The following is a 24,204-nucleotide window of genomic DNA, read 5'->3' as shown; positions in this document are numbered from 1 at the left end:
GTTTGTTTTTCTAATGAAAAAAACAGAGGCAGTAACGTATAGCACTTTTGAATACATTAATATGGTACGTTGGAGATTAATATTAATGTATTTGGGATGTTTATTTGCTATACATTTTATATGTAATACTTTAATACCTTGACTTCCAGGATGTCATATTAAGCTTGTCTTGTTTATGCAGTACTTAAATACTTTCAACACTTCAATTCTATCCATCCATCCATCCATCCATCCATTTTCTTTACACCCTTGTCCCTTAGTGGGGTCGGGACACTTCAATACTACTCACTGAGTATTTTAGGTCAATTTATAGTGTTTTTAGGATCTTCATAAAATGTTTTGTCTTGGGAAGAAAGCATTGTTACTATTTGTATATCTTTTATTTTCATTTTTGCATTTTGAATGTAAAAACATTTTACATTCTACTTCTCTTTCTGCTATTTCATATGGACTCATTCATATGTTTTGTTATTTTTTTGGAACAACAATTGGATTTAAAGACTCATACTCATGTGCTTCTGATAGTAAAATAAGCTACAAACATATAAAAGACATCATGGAGGAAAAAAAAGCTAAGTTAAAAAAAATATTGTGATATACAGAGAAGGCAACAGAATTGTAAAAACAAAATAGAACTAAAGAAAGAAAAATTGTGATACAATTTTTTTAGTCATACTGCACAACACTAACTTCATTCATACATTTGAAATCAGATATTTAGATACACAGAATCAAAGGACACACACTTCAGGGTTTCCCCCAGAAAACTTGCTAAGCCCGGTGGTTGGGGTGCCGAGGCGGTACACCGGCAGTGCACTGTGTTTTTGTATTAAAAGATGTTAAGGTGAGCCATTTTATTGGCGATGTACAGACAGAGGACGAACATGCTCTCATAAAACATCAGTCAGTGCAGTTAGCGAGAGGTTGCGCAATCCCAGGTGAGGCTCAGCTCACTGCTGCCTCACCGGCTGGGCTCCTGAGCATTTGAATGGAAAGATGCGAAAATTCAGCAATTTTGAAGAAAAAAATAATAAAAATTGGTTAAGCTTTGATATAAGCTCCTCATAGCGATTCACTTTCATCGCAACCTGTTAGCAGCCGTTGTTGATACATTTCTCTTGAGAACTTACTTAGCAGTTTACAGTTAGATTTTCAACTTTGTTTGGTGCACTTTTCTTTTGGAGATTTACATCAAACTTGACGTGAAATCTTTACTGAGTTTTAGATTTATCTTAGAACCTGAACAATGCAATCCGACCAGCCTAGAGTCGAAGAAGTTGCATTCGACGACATCGAAAGGGAATTACAGATACCCAACAAACCCAAGCGCAAGAAGAAGAAGGTGTCATTTGCAGTCTGGTTGGAGCTGCACGCACCTGAGGAGCTAAGGATGTCTGGTGAAAATATCGAACAGCAGGACGCTCCACTGGTGATTGAAAATGAATCAATCGCCAAAAGGGGACAGACAGCCACCTGAGAGTGAGTCCAATGATAAGAACCAGGTACCATTTAAAACCTGGTAGGAGGAACACGTCCCAGTTGACCAAGAGATTTCTGCAGGAAATATCAAAAAGCAGAACGATTCACTGGCCAGTGAAGAAGAGTCCACCGCTAGAGTGCAGGAGACAAGCGATACAGCAGAGAAGGAACAGCCCTCTATAAGTCTGTGGAACAGCCACAAACAATGAGACACAACAAAAAGAAAAGGATACCGTTTCAAGTCTGGTTGGAGAAACATGCCCCTGCTGATCTGAGGATTTAATTCATCTGAAGATACTGGAATGGAAGACGTTTCACCAGTTACCTAACGGTAATCAATCTCCGCACAGCAGGAGACACCAGAGAAGGAACAGTCCTATAAGTCTGGTGCTAAAAATATTAAAAAGCACGACACTTTTCTGGTTGAAAAAGAAGGTTCTCTGGAAGATTCCATAAAGAAGGAGATTTGCAAAAAGGAACCAGTGATTTCTAAAAAAACAGCTGTTCACCGAAAAGAAAGACATCTCCAACTCACAGAAGAACGTGGATCAAAAAGGGGAGAAACAGTCGTCAAAGAGTAAACGCATCAAAAAGAAGCCACTGCTATGAAAATCTTTCCCCAAGTTAGATGCCTGCATAGATCTTACTTTTTTACTGAAAACAGTGACATCAGTAAACCAAGTTATCAGGGAGCTTTGCCCAGCAGCGGAAAGATGACATTTTGGAAAGTGCTTCCCAAATCAGAACCTCACATAGATGTAAGTTTTTTTGCTGAGAATATTGAAACCCAAAACATTTCAAAGCCAGCACAAGAACGTGATGAGGCGGCTTCCTTGAAAAAGGGAAGTTCATCCAAGAACACTCTGCTTTCTACAACACAGCAAGTCACCAAAAAGGACTCTGTCTTCAAACCGCAGGAGACTCTGGATTACAGAGGGGAGAAATGTCCATTTCAAAGAGAGAATTTAACCGAGGTTCCTGATAATCAAACAGCAGAAAATGTTCAAGGAGAGTGTCTAAGTAAAATTCAGAATTTGCCCCACTCTTCTGAAAACACAATAAGCGAAGCAAAGTGTACATGTCTTGCCAAATTTAAGGAGTCTGAATTGGAATACATCAAAGTACAAAGATATTTAATGAAACAGCTTGATGAAATGTTCGATATAAATCGTCAACTAAATGCTAAACTTAGACACCAGAAAGATCTGATGAGGAAAAGACCTCTCAGAGAGAAGCCAAAACAAGAATTCAATAGTTTCTCTTCAAATTCAGACGGATTCACAAAACGGCTCAAAGCAGAGAACAGTCCGTTATCAATCTTCTGCAGTACAAACAGAGATCAATGTACAGGAAACCAGTCATCAGTTAAAACCAGTCCTTCAAACAATGTCAACGCAAACAGAGTTATTTTTATTGCCAAAAAAACAGCCCTCTGAAACACAACTGAATGGGCATGAGGATCAGCAGACCAAGCTATTCAAGAGATCTGCAGGTGAAAACAGGATAGAGTCACCAATGAAAGCTGACTGAATTGGAAACCCTCAGTAAAGAAAAGGTTTCTGGAGGAAACAGTGACAAACAAGACATTTCAGTAACAGAAATAGTTGTAGATCAGACAGATACCATCACAGATGAGAATCACACAAATGAAACCGTAAATGTTAAACCACAGCAGGCGATCGAAGAAGAAATGGTCTCCACAACAAAATGGGGACCATCAAGATGAGAAAAAGCCATCGAAGAAAAATAAACTTAATCCAGCTAATGCAGCGGGCGAGGCAACGGGCAGAGGGGCCAGCGGTGTGATTGGTCCGGCTTTAAATGCATAAACTATAAACCTATCCTCTACAAACATATATTTTAGGAATAAATCTGTTCCGCCAGTGAAGCGCTCAGAGCAACAGAGGCACTAGCAATCAGGCTTAAAAAAAGAAAGAAAAAAAAAAAGAAAACTGTTTCTTTTAATTTATTTTTTTATTTTCCTAAAAACATAAACAAGAAAGGCTTAGCCTGGCGGTGGTGCTAGGAAAGGATGGTGGGTCGCCAGGCCTATTAAACACTGGGGGAAACCCTGCACTTTTTCTCACTGTTTGAAGTCAAATCCAACCAAACTTCTCGTTTTAGGTTAGTCAGAACTACCTAAATTATTTCAATTTGCTGAATGCCACAAAACTTAACAAAACATTTTGAGACTTTGTTGTAACTTTCTTCAAATTCAGAATTCCATACATTTAAATCAAGGTTAATTGTGTTTTGCTGTATACTTAGGTCAAGCCTTTTGGGTTGTCTTCCACAAACAGTTCTGTAGAAAATGCTTAGGGACTCTGCGTCTTGATGAAACTGGATCTGGAGGTCTCTCTGCGTCTTAGTGGTCTCATTCTCCATCACCTGTGCAGTCGTCTCCCACTTTGACTCAACTGTCCATCTATGCCTTGTACTAAAATCTCAGTATCAGCCACTTTCTTTATCTGCTATGTGTTTAGAGATAGACAGGCACTTTGGCACAGTGATAGTGGCAGCAGATGCTATACTTAGAGCAAAAGCTCAGCAGCTGAAATCCTGGTCAGGGCAAAACTCCAGCAACATTGTACTTTACTAAAATGGGAGGCCTACCACTAGAGCCATTCTAGCTCAGACATCTCTTGGATTAAGGGTGTCTGTGTTAGATTATAGAGGCAACCAAGACACGAGGATGACTATAATTGAAAGTGCAAAGACCCTTTTTATTCCTGAGATTCTTTGAGTAAGTTGCATCTTTTCCAGGCATCACCATAAAAATCTCATTTGAGAAAAAAGCTTACCTTTTTCTGGCCGTACTTTTTGTGAAAAATTATAAAGTTTCAATAATACACAACTTAAAGTGTGAATTAATAAAAAAATTGTTTATGCTTCTACAGACTTGGAAATTTAATAAAATCTATGTAGTTGTTGCTCTTTTACCTTAGTCCCAGGTGATCATGTGACTTTTATCAAAGTCACATGATCACTTTAAGCTTTTAAACCAATTTTACCTGCACCTGTAATTTAGTCTGAACATGCTGCTGTATTTCTCACTAAATCCTCCTTGCTCAACCAGAAGTCTCTGTATTAGGGCATTTTAGGACACTACAAAAACTTTGCTACTTTTATATTATTATAATCCACAATTAATCAGCAAAATAAAAAAAAATGTTGCATTGGTTCACTAACATTAGACCATTCATCTTGGGAAAGCTGCAGATTAATAAACTAGAAAATTCCTGAGTGTGCCTGTGGGTTTGGACCCAGCGTTCTGATGCTAAAAATTAGCATAAATGCTTATGAAAGCTGAAATGTACTCAAGAGCATGTGGAGAGTCATAAGCATGTTGAGTAGCATGGATTTATGCCACTCTGTATGTTAAAATTAGTGTATAAGCTAAAATTAGTCAAAATGCTAATGTTAGCCTAAATGCTGGCAGTAGCATGTGGAGCAACACGGCCATGTTGTTTTAATTTTACTTGCTCCATTCAGTATACTAAACATGTCTAATTAATAAGAAAATTAGTTAATAGCTAACTTTAGGGAAAAGTTAGCTAGTAGCTAATGCTAATGCACTGCCTTGCTGTGCAAGGCAGTGCACTAGTGGGGGGCAGTGAAATGCTAATGCTAATGTTTGTGCTAATGTTAATGAACTGCCTTGCTGCATGCCCACCTTCGTTCCTCTTTATAATAAATATAGTATATTGTTCTTCCGTTACCTTCAATGCGGCTCATACCCCGCTGCGTACCCACCCACAAAAATGGTATCAAAACGTGCAGCTCAATCCCGACATTGGAGCTATTATTTTTATTGGGGATCAGAGTTACGATGGCAACTTAAAAAGCGAAAAACGAGCAACGAGCAAAATGGAGCAAAAACCGCCAAAACGCAGAGTGTAACTGACACCAACTGCCGCTTTTTTAGAGAGAGACGCAATGGATTTTTGACCCCAAAATAATTTTGAAATCGCTCTCATGGCTGTAAAAATTGCTCTATTGATATGAAAGTCGGTCATGACATTGATACGCATGCCTGCTCCCGTAAAATGTTGTCAATTGTTTTAAATCCACTCATTTTCTCACTCTAAAAAAGCAGCAGTTGGTGTCAGTTACACTCTAAAGTTCGGCAGTTGGAAATTTTGCTCTTTTTTAACTTTTTACGTCGCCATTTTTACTCGAAACCCCAATAAAAATAATAGCCCTCATGCCGGGATTGAGCCGCACATTTTGATGCCTGCAGCAGTGCTTTGCAGTGGTTGCTTCGCAAGGCAGTCACTGCTTTTCCCTATGTAACGCTATGGGCAGGCCCCAATAAAATATATTAGTTGGTTGAATCGTAACACAGTCCCTATCTTATTTTAAACACTGAAAGACCAACACAAACTTTACATTAGTTTAGATTTTATCCAAAGGGGAAAAAAGAAACCTGTAGACATGTTACAGATTTGTTTCCCTTGACTCTAAATTTTAAAACCAATGTAAGGAAGATGGGAATCACGTTAAAAGACAATCTTTATTCTCTCACAAATGACACATCAGGTGCCAGTTTTAATACAGTGATTAAGTGGCCTAGGTATCAATGTGGATGAGCAGCAGAAATAATTGGTAAATGCTATATTTAAAATGTTATATTTAGTTAATGCATACAAAGTGTGTGATTACTTTTAAAATAATCATACTCCCCCTTTGACTTAAGCATTTAAATTTCATTGCACTCTGAAGAAACGAAACAGAAAACTTTAAAAATTAGTGGATTCTTTCACAGGTGGGTGGGTGATCTCATCGAAATTCTAAAAAAATAGAATTTTTTAGAATTAGCTACTAAAAACTCTATGACTCTAAGTTATAGAGTTAATGATAAATCGTCCTTGTCACTACCCAATTACAGAGTTCTAGTGACCTGAACATTTTGTATTCAGTTTCCATATTTTGCTGGTTTCTTGATTGAAGTAAATGTCGAGAGACAACAGGCAGAAAGCAGCAAAATTGCTTGAACCCATTTTAATGATACTTTCCCTGCACTTAACACTTTTAATGATTTTATTTTGCATCAAATCTGATAAAATAAATGTCGAATTCTTTCAAACTGTGGCTAGACATTGCTGCAGTTTGAGTCCTTATGGGTAAGTTATGTTTGATTTCATTGACTAAATATAAAATAACCTTAAAATTAGGTCTTCTTTTGCAAACTCACCTAAGAGTCTGATATAAACTACGGTATTTTTCGGACTATAAGCCGCTACTTTTTCCCTGCGCTTTGAACCATGCGGCTTGTAGCCCAGTGCTGTTTTTCTGTGGATTTTTCTTCAACCACCAGGGGGCTCTTTAGAAGGAAGTGAATCATTGGAAGTCAAAATTGGAAATCAAAGAGGAACGCGCTATTTTTCATTCAGAACAAGCACATGCTTCCAGCAGGTATGACGGAGAAATGTTTCCAAACTCATATGATGCAGCTTTTAAGTTGAGGGGCATCGATCTGGCAGTATAGGAGGGAAATAGAGCCGCTGCACGTAAACTCGACGTGAACGAAACTATGGTTCGGCTTTGGAGACGGAGAGCTGCGTCCTTAATAAATCCAGCAGATTTATTAGGACGCAGCCCTATGTATCTCTGATAAATTACAGTGAAGGAGACAATCTCCCTACAGTTTGCTTACCCGTCATAAATAATGTGTAATAACTAATTCCCACCAGCAGATGGCAGTGCTGCATCAAGAAAACCTCCACGTTTGCATGGCAACACTTATGTCCAAGAGATTAGGATGTGTAATTTATATTTTAGAAAAAATGTGTTGCTTAGAATGCATTTCTTTCTGCAGATGTAATTTTCATGTTTTTTTATTTTATTTTATTTTATTTGAAGCAATAACATAATGATAATAAAAAGATAAACATACAGGGAAAACCAAACTACAAAAGATTTATAAAGTTGGAAGAAATACTAAGATAGTTTGTTTATGCAAATCCTTCAAAGTGTTAAAAATAGAACAAATTTATTCTACTGTTACAAAAACACCTCCCTGGCAGAAGATTATTACATAATCATTGGGCAATCATGTGATAAACTTTAGCAACTGAACATAATTCAGTTGTGATACAAACTCAGACAGGTGCAAACAGCTCTGAGGAGTGTATGCGTTCAGAAGTGCTCGTCAGTGTCTTCCTTTAAATAGAGCCCGCTCCTCACCAGCCTGTCAACTTCCAACATAATCACGCAGCGGCTCAGAAATAGAACTGCGAGGTGGGAGATCAAACTATCACCTCTTAATTGTACCCTGAGTCTTAAAGATGCTGAGAGCCTATTAGCGCACAAAGAAATGTGGTGTTTACTGCTCCCCGAAACATGCATCAGTATAATGCAGCTGGGAGATGAGTCAGAAGTTAAACAAGTGGAAGAAGCACCACACTGGCATCCACCTGTGCTGGGACTCGCGTAAAGAGATGCAGACTGTGAGGTGTGGCTGCTGACAAGGAAGAAACTTTTCCTTCCCTCAAACAGAAAAAAAGAGTTGAGATGAGCTGAGCTTGACTTGGAAAACTCGATACATGATACTGAAAAACACCTGGTTGAAAAAGCAAAGAGTTATCTTCATATCTCGAGTGAGTCCAAACGTTTTTGTGCAGGTAGTTAAGTCAAAGTCAAAGCAGTAACAGAAAATTTGTCAATCTCAATTCTTAATGTATTTTAGTCAAAACATGCATTATTGTGAATTTAATGCATTGTTTTCAAAAACTACAAATGTGTAGTCTCCTGATTCCTTGAGTCAATACTTTGTCGATATATCTTTCTCTGAAATTATAGCTGCGGTTTTGGGGGCGGGAGGTATATCTCTACCGGTTTTTTACATCTCAAAATGTTTTTAATCAATTTTTCTATGCAAAACAGTGCAAGTACAGTTAGATTGGATGGAGAGGTTCGATGAAAATTGGAATACTTGAGTGCATTTAGGTCTGGACTTTGCCAACACCATGTGTCACTGTGGGGGTGGATTTTTCAGGGAATATTCAGTGCTAGTTTTCTGCCATATGTAATCTTTTGCATGAATGCCAAACAATTAAATCACTTACGATTTTGACAACATTTTTTACTAATTGACTTTTGTTTTTATATATATATAGATATTAAATGCAACTGGTTACACTGGATTTTATTTTGTGCTATCAGATCAAAGCTGGTTGAATTCATATCCATACTCTGCAATTTCACTTTTCTTTCACAATTATAACTGACATTGTGTTGATTTGCCAATGAAAATGACAATAAAGTACATTAATATTTTTGAAACTGTTTAAGGTGTAAGGTTAAGGCACTGTTGCAGCAAACCAAAAAATAAATACATATTTTGCCAAAAGGTTGAAATTAGGAGACCATCTTAAAGAATTAGAGAACAATGAGGACATCAGATGGTGCAATGAAAGCAAGAGGAAAATGTTAAATTCCCTAATCTGTCAAAGAGGTCCATCAAAGTGCCAATGCATTGATTTTGACCGCAGTTTTTTTTTTCCGCCTTGCTGACCCTGCAGGCCCAAAAGCTGTCTTCAAGACCCTGGTCTATTGGGAGCCTTTGTCCCCTTGAATTTCTTTCAGTTCCTCTGGGACATTTGAAAGATGGGGATTTGAGGCCAGTGGCAAGCGTGGTGTACCTAAATCAACACCAGAAAGGGAAGGCAGCAGGAGGGGGCAGGGAGAGAGTTGTGGAGATTGTAAATAGTCATAGTAATAAGAAGGAGGTGAAAAGAGGGAACAACAGGGGAGGAGGGGGGGAGGGCGGGGGGCTTGGCCTGTTGAGGTGCATTCCACTGCCCTCCAGAGGGAAGACAGGGGTTTGAAATCAATGTGCTGTTAAGTGCAGCTTTGCTACAGGATACTCTCCTGCATTATCCATGCACCAGCGCATCAAGGCCCTTCCCACTTGCTGCAGCACCGTCTGAGGCTACCGACGTGAGGCTCTTCAGCACCTCAAGTTCCTTTCACCTCCACACTCTATGCCAACACTCAACACCCTTCTCCAAACAGTTGTGCCCCTGCTAACTGTGAGACTCATCTCACAACAGGGTCTCACGCCAACAGGCCTGTGAGCATCATACCAGTAGTGTAGTTCATCCACCCCCATCCAGTGCTGATGAACCAGTTCCAAAGGAAGCAGAGAAAAAAAATAAAATAAATAAAGCATCTTTGTTAAAACACACAAACACCTGGGGGGAGATCAGATATTCACTTCTATTTCTTGAGATTATGTTAAAGAGAAAAGAAGAAAACTAAACTTGTGTGGCACAGAAAATCCCTTAAAACTAAAGCTGGCCAACAAATCATCATTGAACACTGTGTTTTCTGGCTCCCACTAATCAAGGCTAAGCAGCATGAAATAAATAAGTACAAAATCTTTAATTAAATATGTCTGTATTCATGCATGCAATAATTTTAAGTAAAGCTTCTGCAAATGATACATTCTTTGAAAAGGCAGAAAACCGCATGATTTTGCACCTATTAAGAAACCAATATCTAAATATACACATCATTAGAAAAGCATCAGTAAGCCAAACAAAAAACAAAAAAACACTTCCTTCTTATTTTGTCTAAAAGTCATATTCTTCTAATGCATTTGCATGAGCTTGTGCATTAAATGCATCAGCAGTTTCATTAAGTCAGCAGGACCCTTTCAAAATGTATTCTATAAAGAAGAGGTTTCCCAAAGATGTCGATCAACCATCATTACTAACAAAAAGTAAATAATATTGATTCTATGCATGTAACGAGGTACAAATTTATTACCATAGTAAAAGTGCTAAATTGTTTACACTAATCTGGTTTGACTGTTATTCTCTGAAAGGATTGAGAATCGACGCTCTAAACCAGGGGTGTCAAACTCATTTTCACGTTAGGCCACATCAACATCATGAATGTCCTCAAACTGCCGGTTGTGGCAGAACGTAATAATAAAACAACTTTTTTTGAAAAACCATTAACATATAATATCTGTCTCTGCATTTTATGAATACTTCTAAAAAATTATATATTTAACGTCTTTTCACACTGAGGAATTTGGCACAAAAACTGATTTACTTGGTGTATTGTAAAGTGTTGTGATCCCAATGTGTGTCGTACAAGTCTCATCAAAATCTGTGAAGACTTTGAAAGCTACTCTGTATTTTCCAAGCGTTAGCGTTGCAAGAACTGAGCAAAAAGCGTCGTACTCATTATTGGTAAATTGAAAAACTTGTCACCTTGGGTACAGAACGGGTTCTTCGTATCACACATGTGACAATGTGTGACCAAGACTTTGTTGGGGTCCAAACTCTTCTTAACTCTTACCTCTCTGTCTGACATTCAGTCAAGCTAAGTGAAAAGAATCAGAAATAATTGCTTAAAAAAAATGTGGAAAGATTTTAGCTACATTAAAGTTCCCAATATGTGAAGTAATGTTGAGCTGCAACACATTTCCAAACAGATCTTTAGTTCTCTACTGATTCAAACCAACACCGTATGCATCGTTTCTCCTACAACTGGACGCTGACTGATGTAGACTACTGGCATTAACCTCAAGATATCTAAATAGCAACCTTTTTTAAAATAAAAGTGATTAACAAGATCACAAGTGAATGCATCACAAACAACTCGGTTGCCGCATGAGACTCGAATAGTCCCTCAGGAACAATTCTGGATAATTCTAACAGGCTCGATAATCATTTAGGAGAGGTGACATTTATCAACACATCAAAAGGGAAAATATAGTGTGAAGAGGAAACATAATTGCAACTGTCTGAATCGTGCCTGATGTTACTTTTTTTAAAAAAAAAAGAGGGGTAAAGAAAAAAAAAATCCTGACCTAGACGCACGTCTCCCTGTGGCTGCGTTTAGTCAGTGAGAGCAGTAATAGCGTGCGACTGAAGGTGAGGAAACGGCCTCAGGCCCTCATCCCCGTTTAGATGTCAGCCCTCCTTGGGTACAATATCTCCGTAGCCTCCCTAGCACCTCCTTACATGAAGTCTCAACATGGAAACCAGAAGACGGCCTTGGGGAAGGTCAAACACACTAGACACTGTTCATGCACACACTCGTGAAACATGAACTTTTAAAGATGCACCACTGTCTTTGTTTTGTTAGATCTACATAGCTCCTTCGTGGATCCTCTTGGGCCTTGTGTTGTTGAGAATGCCCTTAAATGGATGATCTTTGGACCCCATTGCAGCTAAACTTCGATTGCAAAGATTGTACCCAGAAATGTTAACAACAGTAGAGCTCCGAGTGCAGTTCGTCAGAAGGTATCCCAATGCGCATATCTCCTTTAAGGTAACATGGACTGAATTTCTGGAAGCATGCTGTAGAGGTGTCTATTGATTACTGTACTTCTTGCATGACTGGATGAGAAAGGCACAACTATTGACTTGTCCCAGGCTTTTTGAAGACAGAAGGTGCTCTAAAGAGTCACCTATTAAAACAAAATTCCCCCAAAACAATCAGCAATTAGGTAATTGGATGGTTATTATTGTGCGTGTCCTTGCCCTTTGTCATTTTACAATCATAATCTTCAATGTTTTTTTTTAATGGGTTTTATGTGAAAGAATAACACATCATTGGGAAGTGGAAGGAAAATTACATGGGTTTCAATATTTATTATTTTTTTTAGAAAATTAAACGGTGCAGCACACATTTGCCTTTACTCTGATAACCCTAAATAAAGTTCAGTAAAACTATTTGCCTTCAAAGATCACCCGATATGTACGTATACTCCATCCGTGTGGTAATTTAATCTCAGTATAAATCTAACTTTCCTCTGAAGGCCTCATTGGTGAACAAAACAACATGAAGTGCGGTCTACAACCTGCTGCTCCGGAGCCACAAGTGCCTGTTTGGAGCTTCCAGTGTGACTCCCAATAACTACGGCTAAAATGATAAAGAATGAAGGTTTTAAAATAAACATTACAGGCAGGTTTTTGCAGTTTTTCAGTCTTTTCATGGATAAATTCCACTGGATTTCTAAAAGAGAGTGAAATTGAAATGACCCGTAATAATTTTTTTAGATACATTGGAAACTGTTATTTTTCTTTTACATCATATTCCACAAATATCAACATTCTATTGAACAATATGTATCTATTTATTTTTTTTATTTTTTGAAAAGTTTTATATTTTTCTTTATCTCATAACTTTACAGTATAAATAAAATGTGGTTCTTTAAAAACAACAGGAAACCTGTGGTAAATACTTATTCTAAATTGAATTTTTTTAATAGGTTGTGCAACATTTACATTTTAATGCATTTTAACATGCATTTTAACGAGCTGGACATTGTGGGAAAATTTATTTTTGGTTCACAAAGACTGCAGACCTCAAACAACACTGGGAAGGGCAGGAGTGAAGCTCAGGAGAGCTTTAAAGAAATATGAACAGGTCAGAAAAAAAGACCATCTTAGGACACTGCTGAGTTCATTGTAAAAACAAAACAAAAACAAAACAAAAAAACAATGATGTAGTAATGCATAAGTGCAAACCAGGGTAAGGTACCTATTGACATGCCGAGAAAGATAAACGATTATCAGAGAACCAGTCCACAGGCCCATAGTAACCTCTGAGGAATCTGTCAAAAGGATGACAATCAGTTGTGCACGTCACAAATCTGGCCCTTATTAAAGAGTGGCAATAAAGGAATCCATTGCTGAGAAAAAGTCATAAGAAGTCACAAGTCCTAGGGGCATAGCAAACATGTACAACAGTCATCAGGAACCACTTCCCTTACATGTTTTAGATGTTTCCCTTCTGCCACACACCTGACTTGAATAAGTGGGTGATTAACAGGCTTCTGTAGCACCTGATGCCACGAAGAGGAGGTCATGCAATCATTTGAATCAGATGTTCTGGAACAGAGATGTATCTAAAATATCCGGGGCATTGGTCCCCGGGGAACCAGAATTGAGGAACATTAAAGGAAAAGAAAGTTCTGTTTTCAAATAAGATTAAAATGTAACTGTTTGACCCAAATTGAACGCTAATAAATTCAAATCTATTACTGTTCGTCATTGTCATCATCTCCACCATTAAAACTTAGTAGTGGTAACATCATGTTTGTTCAGAACGGCTGTGGAAGCTGGTCCACAATGATGGGAGGATGGGGAAATCCTTAAAGACTTGAGATTGGGAAGGCAGTTCATCTTCAAACGTAACACTAAAACATACAGCAACAGCTACAATGGAATGGTCTAGATTCCCAATTCTGATCCCCTGGGACCAATACCCTGCGTATTTTCGATACATCTCTGTTCCAGAACACCTGATTCAAATAATTGCGTGACCTCCTCTCCATGCCCTAAAGCGCTACAGAAGCCTGTTAATCACCCACTTATTCAAGTCAGGTGTGTGGCAGAAGGGAAACACCTAAAACATGCAGGGCAATGATCCCTGCAGGACCGGAATCGAGAAGCACTGGTCTAGATCAAAGTATAGTTGTGTGTTAGAATGGCTAAAAAAAAAAAAAAATCAAATCAAAGCCCGGACCTGAATCCAACTGAGAATCGTAACTGACTATAACTGAAGATTTGTGTTCACAGATGCTCTGCATCCAGTCTGACTGAACCTGAGCTGTTTTGCAAGGGAGAATCAGTGCAAAGCTGGTAGAAACGTAACCTCAAAGATAATAAAAAACATTAATTAAATATATATAAATATATATTTAAACCAATGTAACATTTTCCTTTTATGTGTGTGAACATTTTTCAAGGCTTTACACATTTAGCTTTTATGTGCACATTGTGAACAGGAGTTTCATCTACAACAGATAACTTCTGCAGTAGCTAATAACCAACATAGTTTAATAATACATATATATATATATGTGTGTGTGTGTGTGTGTGTGTGTGTGTGTGTGTGTATGTGTTTGTGAAAGAAGCGTACCAGAGGTAACTGACTTTTCAGCCTGTTGAGGAAGTACTGCGTTGTGCAATAAGCTTAGGTTCCTCAAATTTTGGGATTCTTATCTCTAACAATGCTATCAAGAAAATTAATTCTACAGCATGAAAATAACCTCATATGAGCATCGATAAAGGGCAACTTTAAAGAGTAAGAGGAATATCAAGTTGGTGCAAAGCGATGCTTATTCGATAAAGGAGGGTTCAGCAAGTTATTTTGGAGATTCTAACTGTGAGACATACAAGTGCTATTTCCAGAACTGCTTCTTTCCTCAATTGTCACACATCTCTGCAGCTATTCTTTGGGGTGAGCGCGGCTGCCATGCTTGTCCGGTTATAATCTTGACAGCTGTTCTCTGTATCGCAACAAATTATCAACAGGGGTCAGGGCATTAAAAAAAAAAAAAAGGGGGGAAGAAAAACATTGTCAGCTGCTCTAAAGCACAATTTGCTGACATGAGCAAGTGAAAACATTTTTATTCTTGAGGCCCAAACCTCCCACCTCAACCCAAGAGTCTTTTTTTTTTTTTTTTTCTTACAGCTTTCCTGAGAGGCCGGGGCAATCAAGCACTCTACCTTGTTAGGAGGTGTTAATTGGAGTTAGTCAGACTCCTCACTTTGTCAAGGAGTCTGACAACAGAATTAATTAGAATTTGAGTATGTAAATCAATTCAAATTGGGGTCCTCATAGGGGAGGATGTGAAGTATTTTTTGCTGAGAGAAAAAGCAGGTGCCTCAAGCATGAGCCAAGTGCCTATTATGACTTCCCTCTTTATAGATCTTATCTTCGCAAATGCAATTTTGGAGAGGCCGAAGACATACGGTATAAATAGAGGTGTTGAGCGGAGGGTTACATGTAGACGGATTGCTGCTGGATCCCTTTTTTTTTTTTGCCTGTTTTTCACATTTTTATGTGTACCCCGCCTTGCATGCATGTTGCATTGCTTAGGTTAATGATAAAATGTGTGAAAACACCATGGCAACAACAGAAACAGGACTTTGTGCTTTTCTACGCCTTTAGCTAGGCCCGTGTTGTCAGCCGTGTCAAGTTAGACTCGCAATTCTTGTAAATCTATGTTTAAATTACTCTTTGCTCACTTGAATTAAGAAGTCCAGGTGTTGGTGTGGCATTTATTTACAGAATGAAAATAAGTCCTCCCCACTTTTTATGCAAATATACTAAGAGATATAAGCGCTCTGTTTACAGAAGCAGAGAAAGAGGAAATGCATTCTTGTTGTGCGCTTTATTTTGATACCCTATATTCTTTTCTGCCTTCATTTGTCATGTGTACTTGTATATTTAACAGTTAAAAGGTCCCTTTTTGTAATCAAGTGCACTGCTAAAACTAAGGTAGATTCCAATTATTTTTTTGAAAAATGACACCATTTTTCAAAACAAAATGACACTGCACATCTAATACTGTAATAAACAATTTTTGATACACATATTCCTGAGATATGCCTCGTTGCTGAAGTTATTACTTTTACCACAGACTGTGTTGAGAACATATGTTTGCTAAATGTATTTCATGTAAAAATGCTCTGTGTGCTGTTCTTACAATGCATACAAATCAACCCTGTTTGGTTGTAGATATGACAGCCTCAAAATTTCTATGCATTAATTTTGGTCAAATTAAAAAAAATGTTGAGAAAATCAATATTTCGACCCGATGATTTTGAGTATGCATATTTTTTCTGCACCTATGAATCTGTGTTTCATATCGAACTACTGGGGAATAAATTAATGCAACCTGATTTTGCTTTTTGCTGTCTTTTATCAGTTCAGTTTCAGGGATTTAATTATGCAAAAGCTCGCCAGATGCAACACCAAATGTGCCATTTTTGATCCAGGGATTCCAGAAACATTTACCTCTTTGAAAAGTTTGGACTTTCCTTTAAGCCCAGTGTATTGAGTAAATATGTTACCAAAAATGACATTTTCCGCATAAACATGAAAAATGCTGTTTCAGGCTCTCGTGTTTTCTATAAAGCACATGATTGTTGAGAATTGTCATGCTGCATTTAGGTTAAGCTAAGTATATCAAAAATGTTGCACACAATACAAAAAAAAAAGAAAAAAAATCAAGCCAGGCAATACTTCCAGAACATTTTGTTTTCAAAAGCTTTGAATAAATATCTCGATGCCAAAATTTTTTAAGTTAAATAAGGAATCCTTTTAGCCTGCTTTTGCAACATTATAATATAACAAACATCGTTTCTGGTACAGCCGTCATGTTTCCAGCGTACCGTTCTATTTCTATTTGCGGCTTGCCGACGTCAAACGGAAAGCGGCTCATGAAGCGCCATACTTCCTTATAAAAACATACCGAGAAAGACATGTTCGACAAATGCTTTATGAAAAGCCATTTTATTATTCCATTTAATAACACTCCCATGAAGACATTTTATACAAGATACATCACATTCTAAAGTGCACGAATACTGTACAACGAAAAATGACTTAAATACGGAGGGGGTGGCAGGGTAGAAATCACATTTGTTTAAAAAGAAAAAATGTAAAAAATAATTTAATTAAATTGAACATGCTTCTTTTTCCAAAACAACAATCACTATGCATGTTTCTGCTCATGTGACAGGGGCTGGCCTGGGAAAATAACCTTGTGCAGCTTGCTTGGGGAAACACTAAGCTTTGGCACCTTTAGAGAAAAGAGAAAAAAAAAGGCATTAACAAGGACTGGAGATCACTCAATGATAAAACCAAATAATTATATTTAGCTTAAATAAATTCAGTCTTAGGGGCTTGTGTAGAATGCATAATAACCCATGCCTTTTGGGTTGTCCTTGTTGTACTCCTCCGCAGTCAAATCCTCACACTTGATGGTGGGAGAGTTCTCTGTACTTGAGCCCCCTGGGGACATCCTGCGCCTCTTGCACACCATGGAGTACACGCCAGAATCGCTAGAGTCCACCGATTTCAACGAGTGGGACGTCTCGATCCAGGTTGAGGTGGGTTGAGCGTTCTCCTCCGGCAGTTTTTCTTTAGCAGTCCCCAGCTGGTCCTCTGCAAAGGCAGGGGGGCTCGGACGAGGAGACCAGGGCAGGCCTGTTGTCATTTTGCGCTGGTAGGAGCTCCGAGTTCCCCAGCCTGCAGCCATGGAGGCAAAGGCCGAGTCTGGGTAGTAGCTGAGGGCGTGGGAGGTCTGCAGAGACAGAGGCTTGATGCCGTACGACAGCAGGCTGCTGGTCGAATAGTCATTTTCATAGGAGAGATCCAGCTTGTTGGAGCCTGGCTGCTGAACTGGGGGAACAAACCAGCGCTGGGCGGAAGCAGCAGCACTGGGATCCTCGCCCTGCGGGGAGAGGAGGCTGTTGGTTTGGGGGACGGCCCGTTCGCCGGTGTAGAATCGGTTCTGAGGCAGGTTGTTGACAAACTGGTCCTGAAAGAAAGGCTGCATGGCGTAGCGGGCGCCGGGTACAATCTGGGTAGAGCGAGGGGAGTCTGTTGGTGACGGAGTCAGCCTGTCACTCTCTGGGGCTGTGTACATCCTGTTAGCAAGGAAACGCATATTAAAAAAAAAAAAAACTCTGCAAGATCCTTTGACATGCATCAGTAAAAGAGAAAAAAAAAATTGTGTGCGACACTTACGAGTCATAATTGTCCCTGAAGCCTTTTGCAAATGGGTTGTGATCTATCTTCAGTTGTGTGATCTGAAATGTAAACAAGAAGAAGCCCAGGATTAATAATGTGCATTTTAGTATAAGCAACTATTAGAATAGAAATTAAAATCATTTGTATATATGCAGGTCAAAATGAAAACTGCTGCATCCAGGGTAAAAAAAACTAAATAAATTTATTAGAAAGCTTACATCTGTGTTCTGGTAGGCTGTGACGGCTATAAACTGGTTCTCTGGGAAGGTAAAGGTTTGAGTCCTGGCCTCGTTGTTCATGTCCTCCACCCCGTCTTCAGTCACCTCCACAATGTGCAATCGCGGTTGGTATTTATGAAGCGACTGCAAGACTATCATCTGAAAACGGAAAACCACAACATGCATCACACTCTGCTTTTCAAAAGGTGACCTGCTGCGTGTCTCTCTCAGTCGGTTAAAATCTGAAAAACATCCTAAAAAAACAAAACAAAAAAAAACAGCTCCTCCAATTATTATAAGCAGGATAAAGCATAATTTGTCATGTTAGCATTTAATTATAATAATAAAAAAAGCCATTAGAAATACATTTCTAACCTGTGTGTTGTTGTTGTTGGCTCCTTTATTGTTGGTTAGTTTTAACTTGCCAAATGAAATTTCTTGCCTCATCCAGTGAGCACCAGTGTTGGGAGATTCAGGATGGACATACACTTTGTTACCTAAAATAGAAAAGAAAAGAAATGTATTGTGTGAAAAACAACCAAATAAAAAAGTATGGACAAAGCACATAATACAAAATTTGCTTACTACTGTTAAATTTATTTGAGAATGAAAGGCAAAAAAAGGAGAAAAGGTTCTGATTTTTCATAAACTCCTGCTTTGAAAAAAACAAAAAACAAACAAAAAAACAAATAAGACCCTATATTAATTTATAACTAAAACTAAAACATATTTTTTTTATTTACAATGTATTAAAGATGCAATTCTTTAGAAATGTTACCAGCTGAATCGATTTAGGCCTTTCACTCCATCAATTTTAAAACACAAACATGTATCTGATTTCTTTCAAAATGTGAGTTTACATCATAGTGAGAGCAAAAATTGCATTCCAATATTTATGCACAAATATTTTAAGCAAATTAGGCCCCGTTCCATGTCTAAAACTTCCACACGTATTTTTTTCCCCAATCCCCCCACCCAGAAATTCTGTTTTTGCAACAGCTTCTAAAATATGATTAAAGATGTAGATCACCTTGCATATTATTGTCTGCTTTTCCACAAGTGACCCACTTTCCTCCCTGAAAGCGCCAGTGATTCGGGTCGGCCAAAACAATTTCTACAAACACATTGTAATGGGCCGTGAGGTTCAGTCCGGTGATGTTGAAACTGAGGAATGGGAACATCCGTCTGCGAAAGAAAGAAAATAAAGAAAAACATTAACATATACTTATTTTTTGTTGGGAAAAACTCTTGAATAAATTCCTACACATTTTTTGCGTTTTAGTTCGGCCTCGTTCATCAGGCCGGTTTTTCCCCCCCAATTAAAAAAAAAATCACGATTACATTTTTTTTTTTGTTTTAAATCGTCATGGATAATTTTCTATCAAGTTACATTTTAGAAAAAAAATGTGGGTTATGATACAGCATAAGAAAAAAAAGGAACTTTTTTTTTTGAAGAAGAAGAAGTGTAAATTTCGAATTGAGTTCTGAATCCCCTGAAGTCGGTCTTTACCTGCCCTGTTTGGTGATGATCATCTCGGTCTGGTGCCGGTGGAACTTCAACCAAAGAGGCCGGTTGCACAGATAAACCTGCGCCCTCGCTCCGGCTGCGGAACCCGGTAGAGACATGGACCCGATTCCCGTCCCGGTCCCGGAGTAGGACGGGTACAAACAGCCCGGGCCCTGGCTGAACTGGTACCCTGCGCCGCCGAACTGACTCCGGCCGCTGCACACGGACGGAGCGGAGAAGCCCGCGGGCGGCAGCACAGATCCGTAGTGTAGTGAGGCCGGGTACCTGGAGCCGCTGGAGCTTGTGTACACCGAGCCGGTCTGTCCAGCGTAGGGAAACAGGGAGCAGGGGCTTGCCATGTCGGAGCTGGTCTGGGAGGAAGATATGAAGTATCTGTCTGAGCCGAGCTCGTCTATGTTGTATCGCCGGCCGCTCGTCAGCTCGTCCTCCCCAAGCACTGGGGAGCCTTTCCTCCCGTCGGTCTTATTATTATAGGAGTCCCCCTCTGCCTCGCCCAGCATTCCGTTGCCCACCCCGCTCAGGTACTTTTTAGGAGCGCTGCTGGACTCTGACTCTGTGCGCTCCACCTCCTGGTAGTCGAGCTGAGAGGACGGCCTGGGGCTGTTGTTTGCGCTGTCCGACGAGGACAGGTTGTAAAATGTCTTGGGTAAATTGATGCTAGCGCTGGGAAGAATATTCTCTAACTGCATCGTTTTGTTCACGTTCTCGCAATAAATAAAGAAAGAGTTTCAAAGGAGTCCAGAGAGGTGGAATCTTAGAGCCGCGGAGGTGCCACCGGCGCCCGGGTTGGTCTCGGTTTCTGCAGCCCACCTCCCCTTTCACCAACGACGGGATGTTGGAGCCTCTCCTCGCCTACGGATTTTCAGATTAGATCAGATAATGGTTTGGATGGGAGATGCTGAGCGGCTCTTATATGATTCGCTCATACAACGGATTGTAAACGTCAGGGGAGGAGTTTAGGAGAGGGGAGCAGACCCTCTGCTCAGCCAATAGCAGCGCTGCTGTGGTTCAATTAGAAAGACTATTGTGCCAGAAGAGTGTTTAGCTATAGCTACCTTTTAAACCCGATGTGGACGATTTAACTCAAGTTAAACTACAAAGGGCATTTTAATAAATTAGAGTACCAACAAAAAGTTAGTTTTCAGTAATACAGACTACAAAGTAAAACTAGAGATTAATTACAAAGTGACATGCCAAGCGTTTATACATCTCAGTTTTGATTATTATTGGGTAACACTTTATTTGAAGGGGGTTGAATAAGACTGACATGACACTTTCATAAACATGACATAACATGTCATGAACATGAATAAGCCTTCATGAATATTTATAACTGTTGTCATAAAGCGTCATTCGGTAAATTATGACATTTTTAATACAAAGCTGACATTATTCAAAATGTCTTTGTTATGACAACTTGACATTAACCAGGAAATCATTACTGTTTAAACTTTACCTTTAATAACATAAAGTTACCTAATTTTTAAAGTGCAATCAGTAATATTTTTATAACAAATTTATATCAATAATGATTTCTTGGTTAATGTCAAGTTGTCACAACAAACACATTTTGAATAATGTCAACTTTGTATTAAAAGTGTCATAATTTACCGAATGACGCTTTATGACAACAGTCATAAATATTCATGAAGGCTTATTCATGTTCATGACAGGTGTTATGTCATGTTTATGACAGTGTCATGTCAGTCTTATTCAACCCCTTCAAAAAAAAAAACAAAAAACAAAAAACAAAAAAAACCCAGGCAAAATTAAGTTCCTGACAAAATCTGATTATAGAAGACTAAAAAAAAAAGAATTTTTACTACTGAAACTGTTGAGGTCAACACAATCAGTGGAAGGTTGTTAATTGTGGCTTCAGTTCTCAAGTTGAGTCATTGACACCCTCCAAGAAAATTAAGCCACTAAAGGACATGACACTGGCTGTGCACATAGCTTATTCGTGGAAAGTTTAGTGGAAGAAGAAAAAACTGTGGCAAGAATGTGCTTGCAAAGAATGGCCCATTCAAGAGTTTAGGTAAGATTTACTAGGTGTGGACTGGAATCAGAGCTTCCAGGTCCACTATGCGCAGATCCAGGACATGGACCACAGCTATCACATTTAACTTGTGTCTAATAGACTAAAATACTCTTTTCAGATTAAGTTAAATTTTACATCCAAAATGGAAAATAAAGGTAAGCATCATTGAAGATTTAGGAAGCCAGGACATCTATACTGCTGCTGGTCTACTGCAGCAGCCTTCAGCTCCAGTCCTTGAGGGCCGCAGTCCTGCAACTTTTAGTTTTGTGTGCTCTGCTTCAGCACACCCAGGTCAAATTAGCAGGTCATTAGCAGAACTCTGGAGAACTTTACTGCCTACTGAGGAGTTAATTCAGCCAATTGATTCAGATTTGTTGGGCCAGGAATGCACCTAAAACCTGCAGGGTACCGGAAATACCTCTGGTCTACGGTGTTTCACCCATTCCGAGGTCAGTACATCTGCCAAGAGGTGTAAGAGTACTACATGCTGCCCTCTGCTGAAAAGCTTTATAGAGTTGTTGATTTCAGTTTCTTAGCACCTCCTCACATGGCCACATGTAGGGAAACGTACTCATGTAATGACAATGGTTTTCCTGCTCTGAGTTGGTCAGCACACTCACTTGACTCTAGAAACTCTAGACATGACACAGAGGCTAACCCTAAACCCTCAAAACAACCAAAACCGTTTTACAATATTGTGATTTATTGGGATTAAAACACCAACACTTATCATGAACAAAGAAAAGAAGAGTTGTATTATCTTCTTGATTGCGAAAAAAAAAAGACCAGATGTATTTTATCCTATAGATGTCACAGTTTTTAGTCATTTGTTTTAATTTCTGCAGTTAGGCTGAAGGAAAACTTGTCTGATGGTTTTCCAAAGGATGGCTTTGCTTATTTTTTCCAGAATATCAAGCTTAATCAGCAAGAAGTTATTTATTTCAGAAAAAAAACTTAAAAACTGTCCAATACAAGATGCTCCCATCATGGAAGATACAACAGTTCCACTGTATTTAAAGAAAAATAAAAAGTTTGAGGTCTCTTGCTATTGTTAAACTGAAAACCAACAAAATGTTACTACTGCTTTTGATGATTTCGACTTACTATTTATAGTCATGTACATTATACATTCACTGAGATACACAGACTCAAATATTTTTGAGCAAACACCAACTAATTTTTGTAGTCATTGTCAAATGCCTATTATTGCTGATCATTTTTCTGTCTTTTCACCTTTACATTGTTTATTGTGTAACAATCAATAAAAACAAAAAATAATCCCAAACTATGAAATTTCCATAGCATCGTTGTTTCAGTCTGTAGTTCCAAGTGTGCAGGACTGAAGGGCAGCACTGAGTTTCTCAAAGCTCTATAGTTCCAGAATTATTATTATTATTATTATTATTTTTTTTTTTTTTACAAAGAGCTGAAATTCAGACACAAGCAGCAAAAAAAAATCTTTACATTAGTTGTGTTCACAGCTCTCTGTGAACACAATTATGAACATTTTGTAGTGTATGTGTGCGTTTAGAGGCATTTACAATCCCTTATGAATTAAAGTTTTCTTGACCTGCCCAGGCCAGCAGGGGGGGCCTAAGCAAGCGCAAACACCGCTTATACCTCGGACTGGCCCTGCACGAGATTATTTTCCATACGAGAGACTAAAATATTTTCAAATATATTATTATTATATATATATCTTTTAACCTTTTGTTTGAAAATAAAATGCTCAAAGGTGATAAACCATCGCGCGCGCAAACATTTTTGCGGATGCTCACGTGCACACACGGACGCGCCAACAAAACACCGTAAACCTGTCAGCGTCGGCTTCAAGCCTCCGTCATCTAACAGCACGATGAGAACATTCCGCATTCAGTCAGAAGCTGCTTTTCGCTTCTATTAACTCACCTCCAGAAAGGCAGCGCAGAGACCCCACTTCCCTGCGCGCAGACTCTCCTGCCCCTGAAGGGAAAAAAAAACAAAACAAAACAAACAAAACAAAAAAACAGAAGCACTCACATGTGCACCTTGTTTCCTATAATTGGACTTCGCCGCCTCTTCAGCTCCAGCGTTAATAAAAATATCGGCTGCCAAAACCTGCTGAAAATAAAGCTCCAAAAACTAAGAGACGGTTACTTCAATTTCACACTTGTTAGAGAGACGCTCGAGTGAAGCCTGTGAATTTTTTTTTTGCTGAAGTTTTTCTTCTGCTTTTTTCTTCTGTTTTTTTTTTTTAAACCAATAACATGCTGCTATTTTATTTTCGTTCAGAAACGAAGAAGATGTATTTCGGGGGTTGTATAACCCTAACCCCCCCCTTTTTTTTTTATTCAACAGCAACAATAAATAAAATGGAGGCAAATATATCACGTAAGAATCTTAAAAATCTCGAACAATTTTTTTAAAATCCATAATTGAAATAGGTTTAC

At 38.7% G+C, this 24,204-nt stretch overlaps 1 protein-coding gene and 1 long non-coding RNA gene across 4 annotated transcripts; one reads left to right on the top strand and one right to left on the bottom strand.

Annotated features, from left to right (window-relative positions):
* Positions 1-11,587: 11,587 nt before the first annotated feature.
* On the top strand, positions 11,588-12,410 carry LOC107837255 (uncharacterized). Its single transcript, XR_001663263.1, has 2 exons — positions 11,588-11,769; positions 12,260-12,410. It is a non-coding gene; the product is annotated as an uncharacterized LOC107837255 (long non-coding RNA).
* Positions 12,411-16,721: 4,311 nt separating this feature from the next.
* On the bottom strand, positions 16,722-23,778 carry eomesa (eomesodermin homolog a). Of its 3 annotated transcripts, none has more exons than XM_007561443.2 (7): positions 23,684-23,778; positions 19,720-20,087; positions 19,240-19,394; positions 18,585-18,706; positions 18,210-18,368; positions 17,989-18,050; positions 16,722-17,888 (listed from the first exon to the last, which is right to left on the bottom strand). In XM_007561443.2, exons 2-7 carry the CDS (start codon positions 20,073-20,075, stop codon positions 17,135-17,137), a joined length of 1,608 nt encoding a protein of 535 aa, XP_007561505.1. In that variant the 5' UTR covers positions 20,076-20,087; positions 23,684-23,778; the 3' UTR covers positions 16,722-17,134. The 3 variants fall into 3 exon arrangements, with proteins under 3 accessions (XP_007561505.1, XP_007561503.1, XP_016531606.1); XM_007561441.2 differs by having other exon boundaries at positions 19,720-20,589; positions 23,684-23,748; XM_016676120.1 differs by lacking the exon at positions 23,684-23,778 and having other exon boundaries at positions 16,722-17,038; positions 17,170-17,888; positions 19,720-20,646.
* Positions 23,779-24,204: the final 426 nt, after the last annotated feature.

This window comes from Poecilia formosa, unplaced genomic scaffold (assembly GCF_000485575.1).
Source record: "Poecilia formosa unplaced genomic scaffold, Poecilia_formosa-5.1.2 Scaffold127, whole genome shotgun sequence".
Lineage (NCBI taxonomy): Eukaryota > Metazoa > Chordata > Actinopteri > Cyprinodontiformes > Poeciliidae > Poecilia > Poecilia formosa.
This window is presented reverse-complemented; position numbering and strand designations above follow the sequence as displayed.

Bases quoted from the DNA above. Each gene is read 5' to 3' on its own strand.
- eomesa (XM_007561441.2), bottom strand. From the start codon at position 20,426: ATGCAGTTAGAGAATATTCTTCCCAGCGCTAGCATCAATTTACCCAAG. The intron at 18,707-19,239 runs GTGATCTACATC...TTTCTATTTTAG, and splicing joins AGCAGACAATAATATGCAAG to GTAACAAAGTGTATGTCCAT. The intron at 17,889-17,988 runs GTAAGTGTCGCA...CCTTGCTAACAG, and splicing joins TTCAGGGACAATTATGACTC to GATGTACACAGCCCCAGAGA.